This window comes from Pyxicephalus adspersus, chromosome Z, assembly GCF_032062135.1.
Source record: "Pyxicephalus adspersus chromosome Z, UCB_Pads_2.0, whole genome shotgun sequence".
Lineage (NCBI taxonomy): Eukaryota > Metazoa > Chordata > Amphibia > Anura > Pyxicephalidae > Pyxicephalus > Pyxicephalus adspersus.
The window spans coordinates 69,297,281-69,313,300 of NC_092871.1; the positions used below are offsets into that span (position 1 = coordinate 69,297,281).

Consider the following 16,020-nt stretch of genomic DNA (forward strand, 5'->3'; position numbering starts at 1 on the left):
GCGTGTATTTTTTTTACCATAGTCAACAGTGCTGGCGGGCCACATATTATTGATTTTATGACAGAGGCTGCTGTGGAAATCTAAATACAGGCCGCAATTGGCCCCCAGGACTTTGGACATGCCTGACTTACACCCATTACTAGTTAATATCTTTCAAGTACATTCCAATTCCAGAAACAAAGGTGTAACATGCTGAGCTCCTGTCTGTCAGCTCCTTCATTTGGTCATTGAGGTGCCAATGGGGTTTGCAGGAGATATGAAAACAACTGTGGCAGTGCTGCTGCCAAGAGAAGGAGCATTCAGGACAGTCCTGAGTAAATGTGTCCATCTGCAGCTTTGGACATCACCATGCTTGTCAACCTACCTTCATCCTCCACAGGACAGGAACACACTGTGTGTGTGTGTGTGTGTGTGTGTGTGTGTGTGTGTAATCTCCTACATTTGCAGTGGGCGTGTGCTGTGCAAGATACACACGGACCTCGCCCACTCTGATTCAAAGAAAGTTCTCTGCACAAGAGTCCACACTGACACCAGACTCCGTGCAGATAGTGTTCTTTGAATCAGAGTGGGTGTGGTCCGTGCATATCCTGCACAGCACACGCCCATTACAAACGTAGGGCTGCATATAATTTATTTCAAGACAGAGGGTGTGGGCCAGTAAAAACCTGATCACAATGTCACACAAATTCAAATGCAACTTCCTATAAGAAATACATAACAAAAGATTGATTTTTAAACATAGCAATTAGATTAATTACCTTACATTACATATTTGAAGGCAAATCTTTACTTTTTAAGTACAGGTCCCCTTGAACTTAGGTGGCTGAACAGAATTTTTAATCCTCTAGTAGATTGAACGATTTATACACATTTGAAACTAGCCTATCTTCTCCTCCTGGACTAAGAAGACTGTGTAAACTGAGAATATTTATATATTAAAAATATTTAATATCTTTATTTTATTATATATTAAATTAATTTTATTATATATTAAATTAATTTTATATCATAATAAAATATAAATAAAAATAAAATACATTTGTGAAATTTTATACACAAAATATTTTAGCACTAAGTAAATATAGACAGTTGCCATTTATCATATACATAAATCACACAAATACATACACTTTTTCAATTGCCTTAAAGGTCCCTTATCCTGGGCCGGTTCTTTACAGCTAGAATAATTCTTTACCTTAATTTTGTTGGTTGCCTACAGTTCAGCTTTAATTAGTCTTTGGCATAGATGCATTTTACTAAATGATGGTTCCTTTTATTAAACTCAGAATCCTGTTCTGAATCTTGAACATATACTTTCAACCTGTGTGTTTAGGTTTCTAAATCAAAAAAGCGAAAGTCATAATTAAATAAAATCACTCCAGTCTTCATGATGCCAAAGAATATGGAAAGTAACCCAACCAGTGAACATTAAAAAGGGTGAATTAAGCTATGCAACAAAGCTCAGCAACAACCAATCATGATTGTAGCAGGCTTCAAAAGCCTCAGCACACAAACTAACTCTTAGAGTAAAGACGGAAGTACTTCAAGTTCTGCCAGTCTCTAAAAGGAACATTATTGGAAAGCACATGTTTTTCATATGCAAATTGGGTTCTCTGCCCTCAACAATGATGAACTGCTCTGGAGTTAATAGATTTCCCTGGAAAAGCTTTATCTCTTTTTAACAAAGCAGAATGTTTTTGAGGGAAGAGGTAAAAACGTGTGGTGGAGTTTATGAAAAAGACACTTTACAAGCTCTGCTTTGATAAATAATCTGCATTTTTTTTTCTTAACCTCTAACACACCATCAATGACATAGTGCTTTTAATTAACCCCTTCATGACTGCTGTCATTTCGGAGCAACACTGTTTCTGTGCACTTCTCAATTGTTGCTACCAATGTGATCATTTGAGCGGTCTGGGGCCCAAGTGTCTGGGACGCAGTGGCTGCTGTAGCCGGGTGATCAAAAAGTAGGTGTGGCAAGACAAAAAAAAAAAAAAAAATTTAGAGACTCAATGAAAACTTCCCCTTTGGATTAACTGCAATTCTGATGTCTGCATTGCCCTAGGCAACCTATCATGTTTCTTTTTAGTTTCCATCAAGGTCTCTAAACTGGGATTAGGTACATGGAACATACATTACACTTTCTTCAGTTCCCTTCATTCAGATATCCTCTTCTGTAATATTCAGACAAGGACATCCCAGCTTTCCAAAATTTGTTCCCAGATGCATATAAGCCTAAAGAAATGTCTTAGCAACTGGAAATCTCTACTGCTCCTTTACCCTATTTCAGTAAAAAAAAAAAAGAAAATTTCTCAAATCAGTGGCACTTTTGAAAAGAAAGTGCAGACCTTGTTTTAATGTTTTATTAAAGAAAAAGGAAGAGAACTATTGAGGTCACATGAACAGGAAAAACAACTAAAATTTGGCAAGCATGTTGCAAAGGGCAAGACAAAAGAAAAGGAGGAAGATGCTCATTATAGAATTAGGTTGAACAAAAAAAAAATACATTTTTAAAACTTGTGGGTCTATATATCTGTGTGCTTTAACCAATCAGGAAAAGCAGTATTAAAAAAAATAAAAATGAATGAGTATGCATGATTAAAAGTTACTGTATTGTTCAAAGACATGAAGTTGCAACAGTCAAAGAGGCATTTTTCAGAGGGATAATGATACAAAAGAGTGCACACAGGTGAAGCTGCAGTACCAGAGGGCACTTTGTCTAACACAGCTGCTTCACAGAGCAGTGAGACTGCATCAGTCCTTCTCCCCATGGAACTCCATAACATCCAGAGGGGGACATTCAGTCTGCACAACATCATTAATTGTGTCCCTAAAGAGCAACCCACACTTCAAGATCTAAAACACAGGAAGCGCCACAACCCTGTGTGTGATCTTACCTGCCTATACAAAACCACAGTTGCTCCTGGAAGAAGCTTGTCTGCAGTAACTCTCTTCGCTTTTGCAGATCTGAAAATGGGTGTTTAGGCTATGCAATAGTAAAATAGAGATTGGTAGTGCAGGGGTCATATCACTTTTATTCTGCTGGGATATATTTACTAACAGAATCATTAAACTTCAGCAAGAAATGCTCTCCCTAGGACAGGACATATTCCTACACTCTAGAGCTTTAAAACCACTTTGCCTTACAACAACATTTTAACTAAACATTTGTAAGGTTACGGTCAGTAAATTAGGAAATAACTACACAAATGATTGTACCTTCATTTAGTGCATTTGTTTCAGGACGGCTCACTTCTACGTAAACTTCAAATGTAGTCTCTGGATTTTGCCTGTAAAAAAAGAAAAAAAAATATTTAAATAGGACATAACATTATGTGCATGTGCCAAACCAAAAACTGATACAGAAAATGTTGCGTAAAGGACCCATATGCAAGATACTAACACCTTTACAAAAGCTAATATATTTTATATTTGTATTTTGTTGTGAAATTTATTTTTTGTGTTTGGTTGCAAAGAGGTTAAAGATTTTTTTTTATAGATAACGAACACAGATGAGATCGAAGGGATGTGATTTAGGATATAAAAATGCAAATATATGTTTAATAAAATGTGAATTTTTACCCATTAAAGATTTTAAAAGGTGTTTTGGTGAGATTCATTTGACTTGTCCAAATATGGCTCTTAGAACAAATATTAAGATATGGGGTTATTACCACTCCATTCTAGAACGACAGCAGAGCCCCAAACATAAGTAAACATGTGCCCCTTAAGGCATATACTTACCAATGGACTTTCCCTAAGAGAAAGTACTACATATCTCCTTTGGCACTGAATAAGAAACACACAGGTTTGCTTTTAAGAAAATAAAAGTTCTTTTTTCCACTCACAATAAAATATTTCTCAAAATTCCCTGAAAGATATGCTCAAACAATAACAATAAAAGAGAATAAAGTGAGCCCTTACCCACAAACTGATTCATAATGCCATCTGCAAAACATCACGGTCAAAAGTAGCATCTTTTAACACATCCACAACAACTTTGTAACGTTTAGGAAAAGTAGAAACTGAATAGAAGGTGGCTGCTTTACAAACATGCACAAAAAAGGCCTGATGTTGTAAAGCCCAGAAAATTAGTACTCACTTCTCTGGTTGAATGTTCAGTTACTATTGATTAATGGAATAAGACAAAGAAATAGTTTGTTGTAATCATCTAGATATGTTAACAGATGTAGCTAGTTAATAATAGATACCATCAATAATGACAAATAAAAATAACTTACAGAAAGACAAAGTGACTGGAGATATACACTTTAGATGTAGTCAGAGCCGTTAGGGTCTACAATTTTCTTTTGATGAACAGGAGCTGGACAAAGGTGGGAAGCATATTTTTTTTTTGTTAAGGTAAGCCAGTGAGGGGTAAATGGGGCAAGCGACCTCCATAACTCCGTCAATAAAAGTTTTGAATTTAGGAAAGGTTTGCTAGAGGTCGTTAAAACAAAAAGGTGAAACCTGACCTTTAATGATACTCAACGCCAGGTGCTTATTTATACCACATTAAAATAAATAGTTCTACTCAGTAAAAAAATGTATGGCGGTGTTACCAAATACAGTGGTAAACAAGTGAATCTACTAGCTTTTAACTTAATTGTAGATTAGAGATTCAGATACAGCCCCATCTTTCGCCAGGCTTCAGTGCCATCACAGCCACAATGGGTAAACTGGGTCTTAAAACAGCAGAGCTAGGTAATTAGGAAGATGCCAGTGAGAATTTGTGAAAGGTCTAAGCAAATCTGTTTACCACACACTGCAGGACCAGTCTAGAGCCACTAGTTGCATTAGAATCCTTTCCAACAAAATCCGGTAAAATAATTTGGATAGAAGGTGTATTTACCCAGAAAATAGTGGGTATGTGTAGTTAAAAAAATAAATTATGTCATTATGGCAAGAAGATCCCTGTCACCACAACAAACTTGTCTCATTTTGACATTTGACAAGTAACACAAGAACATCACCAACCATAGTTCTCATCTGGTAATGATTTGTTAAAAATTATCAGAAACGATTAGGTATTTCACTGGGTCTAGAATTTGGTGACTAAAATAATCTGAAGCAGAAGACACCTGTAATGTAGATGGTAAATAGGACTGAAACAGTCTTTTCCCCCCAGTGAAGCATGTAATAAACCTCCCCTGTTGGTAATGAACTTTTCATGCCACCCTGATTGTTTACATATACCACAGCTGTGACACCTTCTGAACAAATTCTCATCAGGTAACCTCAAAAAAGGTCTGTCCAGTAAAAAAAAAGTAAAAATATAATGGCTTGCAAACTATTAGACATTGTTAGGAATGAGAGCTTCACCTTTGACCCTCAACCTTGTACTGTGTAATAGATGACAACTTGTTTTACAATTTGCCATTGGAAGGGGGGGGGGNGGGGGGGGGGAAATAGGACCGATGGGAGACATCGGCCACCAGGTGAAGAAAAGTCTTGAAAATGTTGACATGGATTTTCATGTCTTAGAGACCATTTTTTTTTGCACAGAAATACTAGTATGAAATTGTACAAGGGGAACACAAAGGGCACTGCTTGAACATATTAACCATCAGGCTCCATACTCTAAAGGAGCTTTCTTCACAATTTCTAGTCATTTTTGTAAAGGTTTAACATTTTTTCAATGTAACAGGTCTTTCACCAGTCTAGAAGCATCTTGCATGGAAACCATAAAATCCACTCGATGAAGGGAAACCACTACAGAATCTATTCTGAATCCTTAGGCTTTTACAAAAGAGTTAAGTGTCTTTAAATCATGGACCCGTCTGCAGAGTGTCAAGGAATTCTGTTTTTAAGTGGGGTAATAATTTTAGTAACCTAACAATACAAAATGTGACCCACAGGAAAAAAGTTGAACAAACTTAGTTTATTGTCATCAAACCACCAAGACTGATCTGCACACCATTTTAACCATACATTTCTACATTAAGCCACCACAGACATTGTAAAAGGATACCAAAACACTACATTAACAGATTGAAGATTAAACTAAAGCTACTTGAAAAGGATCTTTTATTTACATATACATGCATTCTGAACATGAAGGAAAAACAAAATATTTTTTCATGTTCGTTGTCCTTTAAGAAAGCAGGCAACACATTTCCTAAAGCTTGAAATAACATTACCATCAGATGATTAATGGAACACAAGGACAAAATAATTAGGAACAATTCCAGGCAAAAAAATTATATAACAATTAATCTACAATAACATGGCACATAGCCAGGTGTCATCTCTCAGTGATCACACATAGCTTTGCCAATACTGAGAGCCTCCTGAAGGAGATTTTGCATCTTGCATTACCTTCCCACTGTGCGTGGGGGTGGGTGGCAGTGCTCACTGATTTAAAGAAATATGGTGTAAATACAAGTTATAACAAAGGCAATGGTATTTTCCAAGTAACTAAATGCAATTTTGTATGCTATTCATTAAATTATTTCCCTATAGTAACATGTAATACAAGATACATGCTGCTATTTAGGGTCTTTTATAGTTAACATTGTGAACTAATAAAATCAGCAAAACTTTCAGATTTATTTCAATGCACTGGGGTGAGTAAATGGCAAACATAATGCTGCTTTAACTATTTAAAGTGTTAGCTAAAGTTGGGGGCCTAAAATGGATTTCAAATTGTATGCTTACCCAAGACCCCTCAGGATTCCAATATTGCTGTGTAATTTTGTGACAGAACAAAAAGCACCAGGATCCTAGTACAGAAGTGGAAATAGAACACATCTACTGCCAGGATCAACAGATCATACAACTATGTTACCAGGCGGTAAAAACTGCTAAATTCTAGGTAATGTTAGTAACAGTCTTCATCATACGTTTTATTTTGCCCGTAGTTCCACTTTTGGTGTGCAGTCAATTGTGCAGGGAGAAAACTGGAGCCACTAAACAATGGAATTGCAACATTATCACATTTGGCTAAAGGGTGCCTTTAAGTATTAGCAGGTGGCCTGGCAAACAGCATTTTCATCAGGAGATTAGCAATGGAAGGCTCCTTTTTCCAATAAAAAAAGTTTATTTTAAGAAAATAGTACATGGAAAGGACATTCTAGTTACAAAACAGACATGACACTTCATATCGCCACATGTTGAGATTTTACACGGACAACAAGCAACTTAGCCAACAGTCAAATCAAATGTGTTAGATGGCAGGAAAGAAAAACTACCAGGTAGAAATGTTCTAAAAGCTCTTAGCTTTGCTTTAAAAAAGAAACCTCAAGACTTAAAAATGTTTTAAATTTAATTTCTTTTAATTTCTTAAAATCTTTTTGCTATCCACTGATCTAGTAGCTAATGGGGTTAACACACTTGCCTTTGCAGCACTAGGTGCCATATTGGAATCTAGGCCAGGACATTATCTGTATGTATTATCTGTTTGTATGTTCTCCACATGTTTCTGTGGGTTTTCTCCAGGCACTTCAGAGGAACATTAGGTTCAGTTGATTGGCTTCCCTTTAAAATTTACCTTAGGCTGTGTGAATGACATATGCCTATGGTAGGTACATTAGATTGTGAGCCCTTTTCACTGACTTTTTGAAGCATTGAACAATATGTTTGCCCTATATAAATACTAGTTATTAATACTCTTAAGGTACCCAGATATAAGTTATCCAAAACCTTCAGTTTTGACTAGAAAACATTTACATATATCCAAATATTTCTCTCTCCCCATATCTCTATCTCTCTATATAGCTCTATCTTTCTATATATATCTATATATATCCCCATATATTTTTTTTTTCCCCTTCTACTGGGGACCACCTCTACTGAAAACCTGCATCGGTATCGGTATATATATATAAAGATTTGAGAAAATAAAAAGAATTGTTTACCATGTCTTCAAGGTCTGATAAATATCTGGATGCAGGGATGCTTCTATATTGTGTCAAATGTGTTCTGTCCAGGGCCATCAAGGGGATGGGTGTAGGTGGGTGGTGGCCCAACTCATAAGTAAACACCCAAAAACAGCCAGATGGTTACTCAAAAGTACTGGGTTGTGCATCCGGCTAAAAGGGGCTGGGGAGAACACAACGCTTTCCTTAGCCACCAATAGACAACACATTTTAGAAAGAAAAAAAAAAAAATGCAAAACGGAATCTAAGGAATGCGTTTTAGGGATATAAATGTATTAATGCATAGACAGGTTGATCCTACATAATCCTTGATCAATGAAAGTAAGGTTTAGTGTTTACCCATCCTAAGACCTAAATCCACTTATTTTTTTATGGATTAAAGGATGTATGCACAACAGGAAGCAATAATACAAAATATGCTTTAAACCGGACCTACCGCAACATGGAACCAAGTTCTAACTTGTTCACTGTCAACTGATGCACATTTACCACAACCCAAAATCCTGGTTCCAGAAGTTAATAACCTATAGCTTCAGTATTCTACCTAGCATTGTGATCTACAGTTGAGTACTGCTTTCAAGAATGTTGCCATGGTGATGTACTGTATGTGTGCCACTGTTGGAACCAGCAATCTCTGTCATTTCCTAAGCTCAATATGCAAGACCAACACAGGCTGGCAGGTTCCATAAGTGCTGGTTATGCAAAACATCATGGTTACATTCCTGTTTTAAAACTGGAAGGCATTCAACCAGATTCTTTGATACATTACTTTCCTAGCATAGTCAGAAATGGAGTGGAAGGCAGATACTGTATGTTGTGTGGCAATTATGAAGGGTGGGCAAAAAAGGAGGGTAAAAGCCACTACTGCGTGCAGTCTCTACACATTTCTTGTAGCAAGGTGAATAGACTAACCATCCACTAAAATGTGTCCACACTCCACTCCTCATCTGTTGTATGTCTGCAGTCTCTGGTTGTTTTGATCAACAGCAGCTTCTGTTGATTTTTTGCTCGTTTCCTTTCCCATGAAATTCTACTTTCATATCGTTAACTATATATAACGCCAGGTGGTGTGAAGCTGTAGCCGGGGGCATAAAAAAAAAAAAAGTGGGTGAGGCAAGACAAGTTTATTTTTTCCCAGTTATTTACGCCACAGGTATCCAGTAACCTATGATTGTGTCAGTGTTCTACCTACCCCCTATACTTTTTTCCAACTTTCTAATGCCTGCTTGTTCGAATGTTCCAATTTTTTTTTTGTATTATGCCCAAACTTTATGGTGCGGTGTATTTTAATCCAAATACCTAGTGTTCCATGTTTTAATTGTGTAATCCCTTGTAATAGTGTAATATTGTGATCAATGTTGTGTAACAAGTTAGGCTTAGTTCACGTTAGCAGTAAAAAAAACATTTACCCCTCCTGAGTGACTGCTTGGCAACTGCTAGGCACCTGGAATTGGTAACAGGCAGTGAATGCTGGGCTTTTTCAGGCCTAGCAGTTTTTCAAGCAGTAGTGGTTCCTGACAAGAGGAAAGTGAGGGGTAAACGCAGCAAATGCAACCTTACTCCCAGTGTGAATTCAGCTTAACTTCAGATCTCACCTCCTAGCGCTATAGCACAATAACCAATCCTAGGTGCCCAGCACTTATGGCCTGTTGCCAATCTTTTTTATCCAACCTTTTTGTTCAACCCACTGAATTAATGCTGAAAGTCTGCAGTTCAACTGCATCTAAATTGTTTTAATTAAAATTAATTGTGGTAATGTAAAGAAACAAAATTTAATAAAAACTGTCTGTCCAAATATTTATGGACCTAACTGTATACACACACATACAACACACCAAGACTGAAAAGCCAATACCTCTCCAATACAAGCAAGGCCCAAGCCAAAGGAAGACAGAAAGAGCACCAGAACAAGGAAATCTAATAGTAACTAACCTGGCCCTCATGTTGTCACAGTTCCAATGGAGGGGCAAAAAGTATCACTCTTTGACGTCCTACACACTGAAGCTTCATTAGGGTTTACCTTTTCTCAGCCATTCAGGACTAGACTTGAATTGGGAGACTTATTCACCTCTAGTGCTAAATGGCTAAGAAAAGGGAAACCCTGATGACGCTTGAGAAATCATTAGGGTTTTTCTTTTCTCAGCCAATCACAGAGCGGAGCAATCAGCAGCCCTAGCGGAGATATGGCATGTGTTCTGCATCAAAGAACATCAAGATGTGTTCTGCTTCACGATTGGCTGGGAAAAGACTTGTCCTCATTTGCCCTCTAGTGCCTGGGAGTCCCACGGCTGTGCTCATGTCATGAATGCAGCCATGGGAATCATCCTTTCATTGTGAGATAACCTGTAAAAAAAAAAAAAGTATAACACAGTTACACAAAACACACACATCTAATAAATTACTTAAAAACATTAAACATTAAAGTCTCATCTTACTTTTTTACATACATTTTAAATCCTTTGAAGTCATGAGTAGGGGGTTTTATGTACCTCTGTACTCATTTCCCAGGGTGGGAATCTGGGAGTTCCCTTACTAAAGGGGGCATCCAGAAGTCCTACTAAAACTGCTTATAAAAGCCTCCATTGAATTCAATGCGATTTTTCATTGTCAGTTTTAAGTGTTTATAAACGTAGGAAACCGTTTGTTGAAATCTATTGGGGCATTTTCCAGTGTTTCCTTGTGTTTACCCTGCGTTTAACTTTTTAAAGCGTTGCAAGAAGTGTTATCTATAACGTTTAAAAAGGTGCCTCAAGGAAATGTTCTGGTGTAGATTAGCTCATTGGAATGCATGGGAAGTTCAAACATAGGCTTTTAAAGCCTCAGGTTAAACGCTGGGGAAAATGTGTAGATTCAGCCTTATAATGGTATTTCTAAGTGTTTTTGCCAACAGTGATGGGCGTCCAAAAGGGACATAAATAATGTATTACTTCTGTAAACTTGAAGTCCCTATAAAATGTATCCAAACCCAAATTTTCTTTACAGAACAGTTATTATAATACTAGAATTTATGTCCTATTTAGGCATTTTCTCTGTTGAACTATAAGAACTACTAAACCTAAAATAATTTGGTATTAAATAAATAAGTACAAGATGAGGAAGAATTCTATACATATTGTCATGGAACGTCATTAAAACAAAGTGATCAGAAGCAAAAGGTGAGTGTTCCTACACTCACACCCAACAGTACATCCTATGTGTTTTATTAGTTAGCATTGAAAAATCCCTGCTTCCCATGGAATGGTTTTTGTATTTTGATACAAAAGGTTATCTCTCACTGGGTTACACAAAACTTGTCACCGGAAAGCAGAATAGTTTTTCTTAGTCAGCATTTTCATCTGAAATTCCTGGTAGCTGACTTTTGCAAGTAAATACTTAATCCTTTCAGGAATAAATAGGGTTAAGCAATAAGTAATTAGTGACTAAATAGGCTTGTTTCCTCACTCATACATTTCAAAGTTTATCCTTAAAAAACAAGTCCACAATAAAAGGAAGCAGGTATAAATGCATTTTAAACACAGAAGGCCGTATTCTGCCTGCATTATTAAAGTGGCACTCAAGGTCTTAAAATCAGAGCCAAATGGTAGTATATGGTAATGATCACAAAAAATCTGTACTCAAAACACCTCTATTGCATAAGCTGTCTAAAGTGCATGGCATGCCAATGCCCCGACTACCTGAAAGTTGATATTTACTTTGGGATCTGATTTAAAGACAAATACAGTATTCCACTGCATTGGGAGAACAAAAGCACCATGCTCCGGAAATCAATTTGAGATGCTTCAAATATAATTCAGAATAATTCAAAAATTCTGCTTCAAGCTGTCTTTGCAGTCCCATAGACTTTTATGTGAAAATGTAGAAAGCAGTTCTAAAAAAAAAAAAAGTCCTAAAATCATGGAAATTGTTTGTGTCAGCACCATTTCCTACTATTGGACTACAGATTTACAGTAACATCAAACTCCAGGCACACCTATTTCCTAGCTCAGCAATCAAGATACTTCATAGCTACCTACAGTTTTTTTGTTTCTGAAAAGGACAAAACCCTTTTTAAAGTAGATTATGCAGAATCAAAAAAATTAAAAAATTTTATCATACACACACAATCTCCAGCACATTTACTGCTAGGTTTGAAGTCTGATTGTCCAGACTAATGTAACTGCAAAGCATGCACAGAACAAGCGACTGTACACCAAGCTGGGTATCCACAGCACAGTACATTTACAAATGAATTCCCAACAAGCAGGAAGAAGCATTAATGGCATAAATGTAATCTTGTCTGCACCTACAAAATGCATGTAACTAATCCTGCCATATTCAATAGGCTGTCCTATGATAAAGAGTTCATGTTTATGTATAGAAAATATTTTTGTACTATTGAGGTCCATTCACTTCCTATGCCAGAAGCAGAACAGGAAGCTAAAGAACTTCTTAAAAAGGTGGGGTGAATTCACCTTTAAAGGGGGCCTTATAAGTAATATTGCACTGCTTGTTCCATTACATAGTTAAAAAAATGCTATTTTTATATGTTTGTGTTTTCCTAATACTTGTGCAAAAGTAATGTCATCTGCCAACTTTTGGGTTTCTCAAAACGGTAGATTGATGAGAAATCCCACAGTTTTCTGGGATACCTATGTCACATATCTCAGAAGGCAGTGGGATTCTACAGAGGGTACTGTTTGAAATGTTCAATGATTAATTCCTCACATCAAATGCCCAAGTCCCATAAATCCAGAGCGAGAGTGGATGATTTTACAAGCACCCTGTGTAGAAACCCGCAAACTCCTGGGATTTGTGACACAGGTCAAGGACACATCTCATTGTCAGAGACCAAGTAGTTCTATTACCCAAACTTACATTGCTGCCAACAGGTACCCCTTTAAGACAGTTGTCTCAGAAACAGGTGTCCCAATTGGAGGATTTCCCCCATACCTCTTGTTCTGAGGTATCTCTAAAACATTAGATTTTCACTTGCTTTCTTTCAAAATGTCAATATTCATCAGTACAAATAAAAGGGCAAAACTATCAAAAAAGGAAAACAGACAATAACCTTATACCACACCCACAAACAAAAGCTTTTCACAGAGATGCACTTTAAACTGCACTGTGTGTCTCCATGTAAGCTTGTAATGAGAAGTGAGTGTGCAGAATCCATGGTGACAACACTCCTACATACACCAGGACTGACAGAGTCATGGAGTCGGAGTAAATTTGGGTTTATGGAGTCAGGAAAAATTGTACGGACTCCTATTAAATGCAAGTTGTTCTGAAAACATACAGTATGTAAAATGTCATATTTCACAGATAACAGTCATGATAAAGTAGTTCACTACTGTAATAATTAGGCCCACTGCCACTGAGTTGTCATTAGTATGGGGCTCATCTGAGCTATTCTGCAGCCTAACATTTACACATCTTTGTATTATGGATTATACTTAGTTTACAAAAACTATTAATGTGATAGAAATATGGAATGTATGCTTAATATTGATATAATTTAATCAGGCTTATACAGTAGGATTTACATTCTGCATTTATACATCCCCTGCACATGGAGTGTTGTGAGAAAGCAGAGGTGTTATCACCCCATGCCTGCATCAGACACTGAACTCTATCTTTATCTACCAACTATTTTACAGCTTTATGCCAAGTTTATTTTCCTTTATGCTGTTAAGGTTTATTTAGTTGAGTTAATGGTTTTAAAGCAACAAATTATATAGTTTATATTTTTGAACAAGTAACATTGTTCCTGATCCTCATATCTGCAAATACTTTAAAGTTTTTAACCTCATGATAAAAACAAATAAAACTTTGTGTTTTTAATTCAAAATGTAGTCATAAACTTAACTGGTTTACATCCTGGCAATTACAGGCTGGTCAATAGGGTAAAATGTCAGCTTCCTGGCCAGGAGCTCTTGTTCACAAAAGCGGACCCTGTCCTCATATAGCTTTACAATGGCTGAGCTTTGGCAGTGATGCAATACCTTGTATGTTGTGGTTCAATCAAAATGGAATATCAGAATACATCAGCATATATAAATTAGAGGAGTCAGAGGTACTATAATATGAGGAGTTGTAGTCATTTTTGTACTGATTCAACAGCCCTGACATTAACCTCAAGGCAGAGTTGTCACCTTGTAAAAAGGATTTACACTGGATCACCAGATTCTAAAGTAGCCTTAAAGTGATAGAAAACACTCATTTATAAAGGCTAACGTGATGTAAGTCCTAAACCTTTCTCACAGCACAGGAATGTGATAAGGGACTGCTTCCTTCCAAAACTTTCACAAGGGAAGTTCACTTTGTGACAAATTCTCTTAAACAGACAGAGGGGGATGGATTAATGTAAGGCAGAGACATTTCCTAGAATACAGCCTGGAGTCACCCCAGAATACTAGAGGCCAGCTGAAAGCTCTAATATACGCAGGTTATATTAAACCTGTTTAACACAATAACATGACAAGTGTTTATTTCGATAGAAGAAGTGGGACCATGTCACACAGCTTGGCAGTTCTCATACCATAAAAAATAAACACTACACTTCATGTGTAGAGTTCATGTTTATGGTGTGAGGGGTGCACAGCTCCTTCCATGTAGGTTCTTGCCTCTTTACCTCTCAATAGCAGCAGAGCCCAGCATACTTTCAGCACCAACCCACCAGGACACTTACTTCACCCTGGAGCCCATTGTCTTCGGTCTCGAGTCCACAGTCTTCGGTGTCCGGTAGTCTCCCTCACTCACACAGCGCCATGGTCACCAAGTCGCGAGACAATCGCGCAGGCTGCAGGAAGTTGTAGTCCAATGTTTGCGCTCTGCCTCTCGGCACTAACAAGAAAGAACTACAATTCCCAGAAAGCAACGCGGAGCGACCAAGCCACGGCTCAGCCCATATCCCAGGGCGCAGGGAGAGCGGGCCTGTCAGTTTGTGGGAGGGATCGGTTCTCATAGACGCTCACCCGCTGAAACAGGAAGGCTTATGTGGGAATGTCAGCCAATGGGAGAGCAGGAGGGAGAATTGAAGCAGATGTTCACTTTAGATGAATGGCGGTCACGTCAAGCACTGTATATCAAGAACTGACTCTGACTCCGTTTACTAAAAAGGATGTCTTTTCACACTCTTACAGTACAAAAGTTACTGAAAATTACACTTGCATGACAAAAATAAAGATTCTCTAATACGTGTTAAAAAAAGATGGCATTTAGTGTGGCAAGCACGATGTTGTTTTAGAAGGGTAAACAAGCAGCAACTACTAGATGTGTGCCTATGGTTGCAAGAGGTGCATTTTATCTAATACTAGCTGATTACCTTGCATTGCCCGGGTATTTATTTATTGCAATCTTACATTATACAGGAAAAGGAATCAAATATAGCTATAGTGTTAAATCAAAGAAATGTTTTTACAGGTTTTAAAAGTTTAAGTACAATATACAATTAAGTAAAAAAAAATAATTTACCTAAATTAATGGCATACATTCCAATGCTGTTTTAAATGTTTTATTAAGAACATTGTGCTCATGAAACAGCTTTTGTAACTTTAAGACAATCTGAAATTTTGTTCCTCAGATGTGGGTGCACCTCTGGTCAGTTTCTATTAGATCGTTTTAAATAAAATAAAGTTTTAGAAATTTTTGTGGTAGATCTGGCAGCGGAAGTAACAATCCCGCTTTTTGGTAAATTTGCCCTTGCACCGTGAATTTGGATGGAAATCCAGACTGTTAAACAACTGATGTGGCGCTAAAAGATGTCATTTATAAACATGAGTTGTATTTTCTGATGGTATTAAGAAAATGCTTTGACTATGAGATATTTTCTGATGTGTAATTCCAAATTTCTTGTGGTGGTGTTTCCAGTTGGCAGAGTTTGATTTTCCCTTTTTTGCAGCAAATACCAGGAGACCCAGATTTAAACTTCTTGGCATGACAGTAACTACAAATTATTTCCATTTTTCTGATGGTAACACTTGCATGCTGCGAGTAGTCTTTATGTGAATCATAGTGGAACCCTTCCAATGCTAAGCTAAAATGTTGTGTAGTCCATGATCGTCTGGCTCTTTCTCTCATTTCGTGTACTCCGGTCTCACTCTGTTGTACTGTCTCTGAAGCTCTAGATGTAATAGATCTATCTCTCTTATCCTATAGTCGGGCC

The 16,020-nt window shown here is 37.2% G+C and overlaps 1 protein-coding gene across 13 annotated transcripts in view; it reads right to left on the bottom strand.

The window, feature by feature from the left end:
- The window catches only part of DENND1A (DENN domain containing 1A), a 651,854-nt gene extending 637,080 nt beyond the window's left edge, over window positions 1–14,774 (bottom strand). For 6 of the 13 annotated variants that reach the window (XM_072430340.1, XM_072430333.1, XM_072430329.1 and 3 more), the window contains exons 1-2: window positions 14,545–14,773; window positions 3,220–3,290 (exon numbers count right to left, since the gene is read on the bottom strand). In XM_072430340.1, coding sequence (XP_072286441.1) covers window positions 3,220–3,225 — 6 coding nt within the window. In that variant the 5' untranslated portion in view covers window positions 3,226–3,290; window positions 14,545–14,773. Of the gene's footprint in view, window positions 1–2,134; window positions 2,282–3,219; window positions 3,291–14,544 lie in introns of all 13 variants that reach the window. The other 7 variants (XM_072430331.1, XM_072430336.1, XM_072430335.1 and 4 more) reach the window with 4 other exon arrangements.
- Between the last annotated feature and the right edge of the window lie 1,246 nt (window positions 14,775–16,020).